Here is a 12450-nt window from a genome sequence, read left to right on the forward strand (position 1 = left end):
CAAACAACAACAACAAAAATAGCCCATCATAGGAAGTGAAGCTGAATATGACAGTCTCAGAAAGGCTCCAGGAAGTTTATGATTATTTCTTATAGAATTGTGAAGAAATATCTCCAGAATGAAGTGACTAAACTTTAAGCTCTGAGGACAGATTGCTTATTCATTTTGTTCTTTTCTGGATCCCTCTACTTGGGAGAAAGATGCTCAATAAGTGGTGGTATGAATAATCATTTGGCACCTTTCAGGACTTTATTTTAGGATGTCATAGTTTAGCTCAAGATATGTCTGACATGTAGTACATAGCAGCAAATGTTTCTTTTGTATTACTGCTTGTTAACTTGATATTTATTTTGTAGAGTTAATGATGTATCTGATATTCTTTTACTTGGTTCAGAAGAACCAAATCACTATTTGTACTAAAGGATGGTGAAATAAAAACTAAAGTAAGCCAGGCCTTATTATTTCACTAGACAATAATCAATTCTCATCTCACTTATTGAAGATTAATTTTTTTTTTTTGGTCGGGTCATGGGGCCTGAACTCTGGACCTGGGCGCTGTCCCTCACCCTTCAGCTCAAGGCTAGCACTCTACCATTTGAGCTACAGCGCCACTTCTGGCTTTTTTCTTTTTTCTTATGTGGTGCTGAGGAATCGAACCCAGGGCCTCAGGCATGCAAGGCAAGCGCTCTACCGCTGAGCCACCTTCCCAGCCCTCATTTTCTCTTCTTGAGACAAGAGTAGCTCAGGCTGGCCATCCTCTTGCCTTAGACTTCACCACTCCTGCCCTTACTAATCTCATTTTACAGTTAGGAAATATCAGCTCAGAGATGTTAAGTAACTCGCCCAAGGTTACACTGTGAAGAGGTAAAGCATGGATTTAAACCTAATTCTCCAGATTCTAAATTTAGTTCCCTTACCACATTTGCCTCCTGTTACTATGTTTTTCTCTTGTAGTAGTTTATAAGCCCTTGGATTAAGTTGGTAGTAATTTTAGTACAACTGGCAACTGCTTGCTTAGTGCCGAGTCATTGTTGCCTTTCTCTGACCTTAATAGGCCAAGAATCGTACTATGGCAGTGCTTGTGACCTGTCTGGCGCCTACATGGTCCCTCTTATCCTTGGGCAGAGCCCAGTTAGGGGGAGGGGGAAGGAACATAGTAATGGGTCTGCTCCAAGGACACAGATTTACCCAGCACTGCAGACTTGGTCCCATCAGATGTTAATGTTGATTTGAACATGTTTTTGCTGGAGAAACTAAGGTTAAATTTATTCCTTTTGTCTTATAGCCTGGCTTTCGAAAACATCTTGGTCTTCTGGAGAAAAAGAAAGATTACAAACTTCGTGCAGAGTAAGTCCAGTCTTTTTGGCAGGTGTGCTGCCAAGAAAGCTTACAACTTCTCTGCACTGCAACTGAGGGTCTGTGTCCAACTGGAAAATAATTCATGCCATTGATAAAATGGCCAAAGCTCTGGAAATCTGCTGGATATATTTCTCTTTTCCTAAGCTTCTCTCTAAACTAGCTGAATAGCTGCATTAGAAATCATTTTTACTGTGTTGCTCCAGATAATTTCCTCTTACTGGTTTTGATTTGCCCTCTTTCTTTGTGCTTGAATCAAATGGTGAATCTTTTTTTTTTTTTTGGGTCGGGTCGTGGGGCCCGAACTCTGGGTCTGGGCACTGTCCCTCAGCTATTCAGCTCAAGGCTAGTGCTCTACTACTTGAGCCACAGCGCCACTTCCGGCTTTTTTCTTTTTGCTTATGTGGTGCTGAGGAATCGAACCCAGGGCCTCATGCATGCAAGGCATGCGCTCTACCACTGAGCCACCTTTCCAGCCCCTCAAATAGTGAATCTTTTTTCTCCCTTTTCTTGAAGTATGAGATAGGATCTAAAGTTCTATTTTTTGAGTCTCTTACATCACTGTGTATGGAATGGAGTGAAGAAATATGAAAGATGGATTCATGAGCTTACACGTGGATGATAATGAACTTAGAAAACATTTTATTTTATTTTATTTTATTTTTGGGTCCGGTCATGGGGCCTGAACTCTGGGCCTGGGCGCTGTCCCTCAGCTCTTCAGCTCAAGGCTAGTGCTCTACCACTTGAGCCACAGCACCACTTCTGGGTTTCCGGTGGTTTATTGGAGATAAAAGTTTCATGGATTTTCCTGCCCGGGCTGGCTTTAGACCACAATCCTCAGATCTCAGCCTCCTGAGTACCTGGGATTACAGGCCTGAGCCACTGGTGACTTGGCTAGAGATATTTTTTAGGTGTACACATTTTCTTTCTTCCTTCTCCCCCCCCCCTCTCTTTTCTTTCTTTTTTTGGTCAATCCTGGGTGCTGTCCCTCAGCTTTTCCCCTCAAAACTAGTGCTCTACCACTTTAAGCCACAGCACCACTTCTAGTTTTCTGGTGGTTAATTGGAGATAAGAGTCTTCCTGGTCTGGCTTTGAACTATGATCATTAGATTTTAGCCTGCTGATTAGCTAGAATTATAGGCATGAGCCATCAGCAACTGGCTTTTGTTTCTTATCTGTCACTTATGACAGGCCCCAACCTCATATATTAGTTTTCAAATTTAAAAATAAATTGCTTGTAAGATGTTAAATCTAAAAATTTTATATATTTGGGCTGAGGGCCTAGCTCAAATGGGGTGCCTGCTTTGCAAGTTCAAGGCCCATGTTCAAACTCCATCCCTTCAATGAAATAAATGTTTACACAGAAATAAAGGAAAGTTGGGTGCTGGTGGCTCATGCCTGTAATCCTCAGGAGGCTGAGATCTGAGGATTGTGTGTCCAAGCCAGCTCAGGTAGGAGAGCCTGTGAGACTCATATTCGATTAACTTCCAACAAAGAAACAAATGAAGTACAGGTTGTAGCTGTGAATCCCTTTCTCTTCAGGGGGAAGGTAGAGCAGTCAAGCATCTACTCTGTCATTCAGCCTCAAAACAGAAGCCTTTCAGCCCCAAAACGCTCTTTCACCTACACTGCCACAAACTGGTCCCTAGGTCTTGTCTTTGTCCCTACTGCCCCATCTTCTGCCTCCTGGACTACTGCCCAGTGCACGAGAGTCCCGGATAACCTGCTCAATTTACCCCTCCAATCCATTCATTATTCACGCACTGCTAGTAATCTCCTTGAACCCCATCTTCTCTCACCACTCTCTGCTTTTACATATTTGCACAGGCTGCTTTGCCCACAGGGTGAGGTCTGTTTAACTTGGCATCTGACTTCTCAGGAGCTGGGCTCTACCATGCCATTTTAGTCTTTTGGCCACTTCCTTTAAATGCAATGACGCGTTGCTTCCCCACAGCAGCGCATGTTTCCAGGCCGGGGGGGGGGGGGAGAGGGCTTTGGCCAGCTGCTCTCTAAGCTGGGATTGCTCTTCCTCAACAAGTATTTATTGACCCTGCAGTAAATGCCGGGAGCTGAACAGGAGGTGTGAGCCAGGCAGGGGCGAGCCCAGCCCCCGGGTTGGCGGGGAAGGGGAGGGAAACGACACAAGGAGAACCTAAACCGACAAGTGGAAGCTCTTCGTTAGAGGCACTGGCGTTAAGGTGTTTGGTAAGATCTGTCCACAAGGTCCATCAACTCAGGCGTCATAAAGTTGAGGCTTTGCACAGGGGCCGGGAGGGCTTCGAAGCGCGGGTGCACCGGTGACTTCACCCCGGCAGCTCGGTGGCGGGGAGGGTGCCCGTCCCAGTTTCTGCCCTGCGGTGGGGCCCCGCCTTCCCGAGGCCGAGGGGTGGGGCGGTGGACCGGGGTGGGGGGGTAAGGGCCGGGTCTACCCCTCCCTCCCTCCCTAGCCTCGGGCCGCGGAGGCCCCCAGAGCGCACAAACCTGCACCCGCAGCCAGACGGTGCAGCCACCGGGTAGGAGGGAGAGGGGGAGGGACCAGGGGTGCGAGCCCCGCCCATCGCCCCACTTCGGGGACAGTCCCCCCCCCTTCCCACTTATCCCGCCCCCGGCCTTGAATCACGGAGGGGGGAGGCGGGGCCATGACCCATTCATACTGGGAATCGGATCCAGATGTTCCCGCGGCGCGTGCAGCAACATCCTTGCCTTTTTTGGCAAAAAAACGTGCGGCGGGCGAGCGGATCCGGATCCCGGGCCGCCCCCACTAATCCTCGGGAAGGGGGTGATGGTGATGGTTAAAAGACCTGAGGGTCTGCCTGACTGGGGAATCTAGGCGCCTGCACTGAGGGGGGGGGTGGGGAATCGGGGCGGAGCTGTTAGGGGAGGGAGAACCCCACTGTCTTCTGGCTCCAGTCTGGGACCTCCCTTCCCTACTGGGAGCTTGAGCCCTCTGCCAGCAGGGGGTTGGCAGGCCAAGCTTGGAACAGCCCGGTAGCTGCTGTGGGGGATCCCCTTCCTGGGGGGGGTGGGAGGGGCTTTCCCACCCCATGGCCCGCCCCACAGAAGTCTAGAAGAGCTAGCTAGAGTCGGCAAAGAAAAGCTTTGTCACCCTCTGGACAGACCAACACGCAGAGGCCTGGGCCTCCTCACACTGCTTTATTGCAGAATCTAGGACAGGGTGAGCTAACCCGCACCCCTCTCTGCCCATCTCTGGGCTAGATGGAGCTGAAATAAAATGAGAAGATGGACATGAGCTGGGCAGCCCCCAGTACCTTAGGACCCCCACCCGATGCTCTGGGGATGCAGATGGGACTTAGGCAGGGTGGAATAAAAAAAGACAGAGGGCTTTTGAGGACTTCTCAGACACAGATAAGAAACTTTAGGTGGATTCAGAGAAGTCTAGACTGAAGTCTAGAAGTCTAGACTGATCTGGGTCCCAGTGTCTAGATTTGGAGGGCTGGGAATCTAGAGCCCTGATTTGGTTGAGGGAGCTTGATCTGGAAAGTCAGACTGTAGGAGAGGGCTCAGTTCTGGAATTCAGATTTGGGATAGTGCAGCTTGAATCCAAAAGAGCCTGAGTTTGGGGGCCCTGGGTAAGTGAGTACCAGTTGGGGTGTGATGGAATAGGGGAGACAATCTTGAAGCTCAGGAGAAGCCTCATTCTGGGGAGGAGCTGGATCCCAGAGATGGTTCAGGAAAGTAGCCAGAGTCCTGGTGTCCTGGAGCCCTGGTTTGGGAAAGCCCAGGCCAGGAGCCCTGGCTCAGAGCCCTTCCTGGCTGCAGCCCTGGCACATCACTTGGTCTCCACTGGGCACAAAGCCTTGGCCCACCAGGGAGGTGGAGCAGCGGGCGCAGCAGAAGCAGCTGTGGTGCCAGTGCCGGTCTTCATAGGACACGTACTTGCCTCCACCAAGTCCTGAAGAGAGGTTAGTGCTGCAGATCTGGGGTGACTCCTACCCCACAGCAGTACCCACTACCACACCCAGCCCTTGCCTGCACCCTCCTCCACCTGTCCCACCTGTGATGGGGCTCTTGCAGCTGCTGCACTTGGGTGCAAAGAGTTCTCCAAAACAGGCCACGCAGTAGGGATCCTCATCCCGAGAGGTGAACTGCTGTCCTGCCAAGGGTGTCTGGCACCCAGTGCAGACCAGGCATTCTCGATGCCAGGGCTGATCGCGGTATGTCACTCCCCCCTGGGTCAGCGTCTGCAGGGGTAGCATCCATCAGCAGAGGGAGTGGGTATTCCCATCCCACACAGCAGGCCTTACCCCTAGCCCGCTGGCCCAGCCCCCACCTTGCTGCAGCGGGCACAGCGAGGAGCAAACTTGTTCTCATAGCAGGGCACGCAGTAGTGAGCACCCTTGTCGGGCACAAAGGAACGTGAGCCCAGCGGCTGCTCACAGCCACTGCACAGGAAGCAATGTTCATGCCACGTCTGGCCTCCATATTCCAGCTTCCGGGACCCTGTGGGAAACAGGAGTCCCACTTAGAGGCTGTGTCCCAGCTCCTGAGGGCCACTCTGCTAACCACCCCTTCCCCAGCATCCCTACTGCTTCTATAGCCTGAGCAGGGTGGTATCCACACACATGCAGCAAGACCCCCACCATGTATATTGCACTTGCTAGGCTCTCCCCAAACACTGGACACTGTGTTCAACACGTTAGGCAAGTGTGTTAAGCCTCTGTATGTCTGATAATATTATCCTCAAGATTATTTTAACATCCTCCATGTAATCGACATGTTGATTCAGTACATGCTAAGCCCTTATACACCAGAAATGAATTTCTCACACACACACACACACACACACACACACACACACACACACACAGAGGAAAGCCCACATATACTATGCAAGCAAATCTCTTCCTGCACTAAGTACTAATGTCCTAAGTATGGGATGTGTAGTATATGGTGTGTGTGTGTGTGTTTTGTGCCAGTACTGGGGCTTGAAGTCAGGGCCTAGGCACTGTCCTTTAGTTTTTTTACTCAAGGCTCATAGTGCTTTACCACTTGAGTCAGAGCTCCACTTTGGATTTTTGCTGATTAATTGGAATTTCATGAACTTTCTTGTCTTTGAATCAGGATCCTCAGATCCCAGCCTCCTGAGCAGCAAGGTTTATAGGTATAGGCATGTTACACTCCTCCATGTTCCTGACATGTTATTCTCCATACATGCCAAGTCCTCACATGTCTGTCAGACAAGCATGTGGGTCTCTACACATGCTTGGTTTAACCTCTCCTCCCGCAAAGTTCCAATGCAGCAAGCACAAGTCTTAGCACACCCTAAAGTTCCTCTATGCATGCAGGTTCACATACCACACATGCTTAGCTCTTAGGAGAGCACCAGTTTTTGCACCTGCCCAGTTTTCAAGGGCAGACTGGATGTGCCAATCCCTGTGAACCTCACTGGCACACCAGATTTCCAGGAACGTACTGCCTGTGCAAGCATGTGTGTGCATGTCATGCGAGCTACCCATGTGTGCCTCCATATATGTATCAGGCAAATGTGAAGGTGCCAGGCATGCCACCCTGGATGAGGCCCCTGGGACGTACCAGGCATGACGGTCTCTCCACAGGCAGAGCACTGTGAGGAGAAGGCGCTGCAGTAGCAGTCATTGCAGAGCAACTCTCTCTCCTGGCAGGTGAAGGGCTCATCAGCTAGTGAGCGCTGGCAGCGGCAGCAGCGGAAACAGCCCTCGTGGAAGTGGCGGTCCTCATAGAACAGCTCCTGTGGAGGCATGGCAGGGATACTGGCACCCAGGAGAGGTAGACCCATCCTCTGCCTCCTCCTGCCAGGGTCCACTCTTTTTGCCCTGCCTTGTCTGGTTCTTACCCTGGAGTCATGCCCAATAAGCTGCTGGCACTCAGCACAGGTGTTGGCAAAGGTGTCATCATAACAGGGCACGCAGTAGGGACCGCTGTCTGTCTGGATGTACTTACGGCCAAACAGGGACTCGCAGCATTTTGCACAGTCGAATGTCTCGCTCATTGTTGCAATGTGAGTGAGCCCTGTTAGGAAGAGAACGTGGGGTAGGGGTCATCCACAATGGCTCTAACTTATCCCGTAGTAGAGAGCAATTTGCATTAAACAAAAAAAAAAAAAAGGAAGGTGGTTCAAAGCCAGCCTGGGCAGAAATATCCATAAGACTCCAATTAACCAGCAAAAAGCTGGACGTAGAGATGTGCATCTTAAGTGGATAGAGCACGTGTGTGTGTGTGTGTGTGTGTGTGTGTGTGGGCGCGCGCGCGCCAGTGCCAGTCCTGAGTCTTGAACTCAGGTGCTGTCACTTTAGCCGCAGCTCCACTTCCAGCTTTTTTTGCTAGTTTATTGGAGACAAGAGTCTCAGAGACTTTCCTGTCTGGGCTGGCTTTGAACCATGATCCTCAAATCTCAGCTAGGATTTATAGGCGTGAGCCACTGGTGCCCCGCTAGAGCATTATCTTTGTGTGAAAAAAGTGAAGGGACAGTATCCAGGCCCTGAATACAAGCCCAGTACAGGCACAAAAGCAAACCAACCAACAAATGAAAGCAAGAAGAAACCAGGCACAAGAAAAGCCAGATGATGGGCTGGGAAGGTGGCTCAGTGGTAGAGCGCTTGCCTTGCATGCCTGAGGCCCTGGGTTCGATTCCTCAGCACCACATAAGCAAAGAAAAAAAGCCGGGAGTGGCGCTGTGTCTCAAGTGGTAGAGCGCTAGCCTTGAGCTGAAGAGCTGAGAGCTGAGGGACAGCACCCAGGCCAAGAGTTCAGGCCCAGGACCGGAACCCTCCCCCCCAAAAAAAAGAAAAAAAGTCAGATGAGCCAGAGGGCAGCAGGTGCGGCTAGAGAAGGGCTGCTCTGGAAACTCAAAAGTCCTACGTATTTATTTCTGTAAAAAAAGTGGAAAAGGGTCAGGAAAAAAAAGTCAGGAAGCAGAGTTGTTTTCTTATCTTGGCCTTGGCAGATCTGGGGGGGAAGGGGCTTTTCCTGGGTCAGTGACTCATTTCCTGCCCAGCCTAAGGTTAGCTTTCATGTCCCTCACTGTCCAGGATAGCAGGGACAGGAAGCCCCCTACTCTATATCAGATGGACAGCCCTCTCACCTTCTCCTGAACCCCCCACCCCCCTGGGTATAAAAGAACCTTTACCTAGAGCTCTGACCTGAGAAGTTAGGGAATGAGAAGGGGCAGTGTAGGCCCCATCCTGATCCAGGAAATGGTGGAATGCTAGAGCGATGCTGGACTGGTGAAGCATGGAGGGTGGTGTCAGAAGTCGGGCCTCCCCTCCCAGGAGGACCAGCCAAGCAAAAGGAATTTGAGACATTCAGCCTACGTTTAGGCAGGAAGGAAATCCTGCAAGCTGGACACAGCTAAGTGTCCCCAGCTGGACCCTCTACCTTCATCCCCTTCCACCCTTGCTGTGTCTCTGGTCACATCAGTCTGGGCAGCCTTGCCTGCAAACATCTGCTGCAGCTGTGCTGGCACTGAGGGCCAGCTGTCAGATTCTGCCAGCAGGAGGGAGAAAAAGGGAAAACGAGATGCCAGGGGAAGCAGAAAGGAATTGGAGACAAGAACAGAGTGCCCCTTGGCACCTTCTGCCAGGCATCTCTCTTGGCTGCATCTCAAAGTCTTCAGGGCCCTTCTCTTCTCTGGGTCACGATTTCCAATCCCCTACCTCTGGAGAAACAGCCTCTGCCCATCTTTCCTGATTCCTCGGTATCTGAGACTGAGTGTGAAGGGTGGAAGAGACCTGTCTTCCCCAATCAGGCCCCCTTCTTAGGTGGGGAGGACATAGGGGAGTCCTAAGAGCTATTGCTACAGACACCCAGCCCCCCACCAAACCTCAGACACTTTCCATTTTCTCAGGAACAAAGCATGTTTGTGGGATGAGGTCATCCACACAGCTGCCTGTGGAACAGGAACATGAGGAACAAGGGTGTGCGTGCGCATGTGTGTGGAAAGTGGGGTTCCCAATCCCTTCTACAGCCTGATTCCAGGCTCTGGCTCCAAAGTCCAAGCTCCTGGACTCTGGCTTCCTCCACCACGAAGCCTGCTCCCAGAGAATTGGGTGGTGAAGAGGACCCATAGGAAGGGGATGGATGTACTCCGAGCTGTACTATAGGCCTAGGGAAGTTAATGGGAAGTACAAAAGAACCCACCAACCCCCTTTCCTGCACTATTAGATTTTTGGACTAGTAGTCCCCAGAGCCTGCCCTGGCTCAAGTTGAAGGAAAAAGCCCTGCTCTTCTCAGCCACCCCCAACGGGAAATTCTCACCAACAGCGTCACTCTGGCTTGGAGTTCAGACTTCAGGCGCCAACAGATGCTCTAAGCCTGTAGGGCCTGAATCTTTGGGGCTTATGAGTTTGAAGCCTTCCTTCTGTACAATGGTAGAACACTCCAAGAGGAGCACATGGTGACTAGAGCTAGGATCTTCAAAGCAAGAACCTTTAGGGTAAGGTCTAGGCTGTAAGGTGGAGAGTATCTTCCCTGACACTAGGGTTTTCCTCTGGCCCAGTATCTGAGGATTGCCTGGGCTGTAAGCCACTGGGCAGCAGGGGGCCACACAGATGGAGTTCAGCCATGTGCCCTGGGTCTTTTCCTTCCTGGTTTGGCCAGCAGCAGCAGCAGCAGCAGCCACCTTCCCAGGCCCAGGCTAGCCCTGGATCCGCCCTCTGGGAGCTTGGGCACTGAGACTGGTTACCCCAAATAGGGTATGGGTGTGGCTTCAGCTTCCTTCCCAGAATCCCCCAATCCCTTAATCTATCCAGATGGACTCTGATGAGGGCAGTAAAGGGCACCATCAAGCCCACCTGTCTCTGCCTGTCCCTGTCCCTCCCCCTTTCTCTGGCAAGGCTGCAGGACCGAACGGGTAAGGGTAGTCTTATATTCCTTTCTGGCTGATAAGGGCAGGATTTACAGGAGATGGCTTGCATCCCCTTTGCCTACCAACACACACCACTATACCTAGACCTAGATACAACACACCACCCCTTTCCTTCCCCAGTAAACCTCCTGGAGCTCAGAATAGCCACACATCTGTATAGTGCCATAGTGTGTATAGACTTGCACAAGCTGTGAAATATAAACCAGAGTTGGCATCCTGTGACTTTGGACAAGTCACACACCCTGAGCCCAAGAGTCCATCTAATTAAATGAGATGATGCTATCTTCTACCTTCTGGAGTTGTTGTCAGACTTAAATATGAGAAACCTTGCAAAGCACCTGGCAGGTAACAACTCCTCAGGAAACTGTAGCCATCTGTATTTTCTCTATGAGCCCCTTGCTGGCATCTGACAGGTCTCCAGCAAACCTGGATCAGGGAGCTGGCCTGGACATTTTCAGAATAGGCCGAGAGAGAATAGTGGAGGTCGGAGGCCCATGTGTCTAGCAGGGAAAAATACTGGGACCAATAGTGATTCCAGCCTAGTTAGCCTGACTCCAGTGGGCATAGCTATAAGAGGTCTCATACAGGTACACAGGTGTACACACCTATTTTCTGCTCTGTCCTCACAAAGTACATTCCCACTATCGTCTCATCAGATCTCACAAAAGGCAGGCAGAGCACAGCACAAAGCAGCCAGGGACAGGGCAGGGACATGGCCAAGGTTGCTCAGGTATCAGAGGAGGCTCTTGTGCCTTACAACCTGGAGTCCTCTCCTTGGAGATGCTTCAGTGGTGGTAGAGAGGGTGGTCAGCTTTTCAGCAAAGGGAGGACAGGAGAGACACCAGAGCCCAGCTTTCCTCCCCCCAGTCCTGTGATTGGAAGACACCCAGAAGCCTTCCCAATTACCCATGCCAACTGCTCAACCCTTTTGTCTACCCCCCACCCCACCCTCTACCATACACAGTCTAAGAGGACCTAGGCCAGGCCTCACAGCTGTGAGTCAGAATCACAGCAGACCCCTCCCCCAACTCCTAGGAGTTGACAGGAGACTTAAAGGAAAGAAATAGAAGTCCTCCTCCACTGCCCCCCCACTCCCCTCCCTGCTACCAGGCATTAACCCCAAACTCTGCTCTCCCTCTCCCTCCCCCACAAAGCTTGGAAGTCCAAGCAGTTTAGGGGAAAGGGGGTGGGGAGCAGATCTGGCAGCTGCTCTAGGGATAGGAGAGGAACAGTTCATTCACCCGGGTCCCCCAGGGCTGAAGCAGCTCTTCCAAGATTTGAGTTTAAAAATAAGTTAAGGCTGTCTTGGTGGTTGAGTTTTGTGCACAGGGCTCCTTTTTTATCTCTCTTAGTCTCAGGCCCTCAGCTTTCTGGATGATCTTAGAGTCCTATCTCCCCATAGCTTTGTTAACACCCCCCCCCTTCCCAGTCAAGGCTGGATCTTTCTTGGAGGTCTATCTCAGAGCCCTAGCCGGCCTCCACTCAGCAGTTTTGCACACTTAGGCTGCTGTCTTTAGGTCCAGGTCTCTCTGAATCTCTAAAGAGGTTCTTCCTCCACTCTGGAGATCTCTATTTCTCTCTGTATATCCCATGTCTTGATGTCTCAGGGTCCCTAAAGGGCTGGACGTCTGGTTTCACCACCCCCTCTTTATCTGTCTCAGCATCCAGTCCTTGATCTCTTAGCATCTCGGCCGGCCGGGAGTGTGTCTCTAGTAAGGTCTCTAAGGCCTGAGGCAGATTTAGCATGAGCCTAAGGAAGCTCTAGCCTCAGGGCCCTTCCCGGCCTTGGGAAGGGCCCAGCTAAGTGTGCTTTTTCTTCAAATGCTCCCCATAACCCGGATCCACTCCTTGCCTTGGGTCCTGTAGCTCAGCAGCTCAGTCCGTCCAGCCTGGGTCCCTGTTTGAATAGTCTCCTGCAGCCTCCGGTGGCTGGTGTGTCCCTGTCTGTCTCGGTCTCTCCCTTCGACAGGCTTTCGAGAAGCCTCATTTTCTCCAACCCTCCACTGTCCCTCTCGATTTTTCAATTTTAAACGTGATCCCCTCCCCCGCCCAACTCTCGCAGCGGCTCCCGCCCAGCCGGGGTGGTCGGAAAAGGGCGCGCTCCTGGGCTCCGCGTGTCCCGGGAGCCCGCGGTGGAACCGGGCGGAGGACCGGAGGCAGAAGTGTGGGGAGGGGGGGGCGGGCGGCTCGCGGGGCCCCCTCTGCACCCCGTGGTTCCGGCGCGGAGCCGG

The 12450-nt window shown here is 51.6% G+C and overlaps 2 protein-coding genes across 2 annotated transcripts in view; one reads left to right on the forward strand and one right to left on the reverse strand.

Moving 5' to 3' along the window:
• Positions 1-1101: 1101 nt before the first annotated feature.
• The window catches only part of Utp11l (UTP11-like, U3 small nucleolar ribonucleoprotein (yeast)), a 17527-nt gene continuing 6178 nt past the window's right edge, over positions 1102-12450 (forward strand). The window contains exons 1-2 of the mRNA XM_013016763.1: positions 1102-1131; positions 1286-1347. Of these exons, the coding sequence (XP_012872217.1) occupies positions 1102-1131; positions 1286-1347 (92 nt within the window). The remainder of the gene's footprint in view (positions 1132-1285; positions 1348-12450) is intronic.
• On the reverse strand, positions 4504-7362 carry Fhl3 (four and a half LIM domains 3). Its single transcript, XM_013016911.1, has 5 exons — positions 7190-7362; positions 6910-7084; positions 5648-5817; positions 5372-5558; positions 4504-5269 (listed from the first exon to the last, which is right to left on the reverse strand). The coding sequence occupies exons 1-5, from the start codon at positions 7343-7345 to the stop codon at positions 5115-5117; spliced, it is 843 nt and encodes a 280-aa protein (XP_012872365.1). The 5' UTR covers positions 7346-7362; the 3' UTR covers positions 4504-5114.

Source organism: Dipodomys ordii, unplaced genomic scaffold (genome assembly GCF_000151885.1).
Source record: "Dipodomys ordii isolate 6190 unplaced genomic scaffold, Dord_2.0 Scaffold33, whole genome shotgun sequence".
NCBI classification, from domain to species: Eukaryota; Metazoa; Chordata; class Mammalia; order Rodentia; family Heteromyidae; genus Dipodomys; species Dipodomys ordii.

What these genes read in the sequence shown, in the direction of transcription:
- Fhl3 (XM_013016911.1), bottom strand. Translation starts at nt 7,345, where the DNA reads ATGAGCGAGACATTCGACTGTGCAAAATGCTGCGAGTCCCTGTTTGGC. An exon ending in TTATTGGGCATGACTCCAGG is followed by an intron (nt 7,085 to 7,189) that starts GTAAGAACCAGA and finishes ATGCCTCCACAG; the next exon opens with GAGCTGTTCTATGAGGACCG. An exon ending in TGGAGAGACCGTCATGCCTG is followed by an intron (nt 5,818 to 6,909) that starts GTACGTCCCAGG and finishes TGTTTCCCACAG; the next exon opens with GGTCCCGGAAGCTGGAATAT.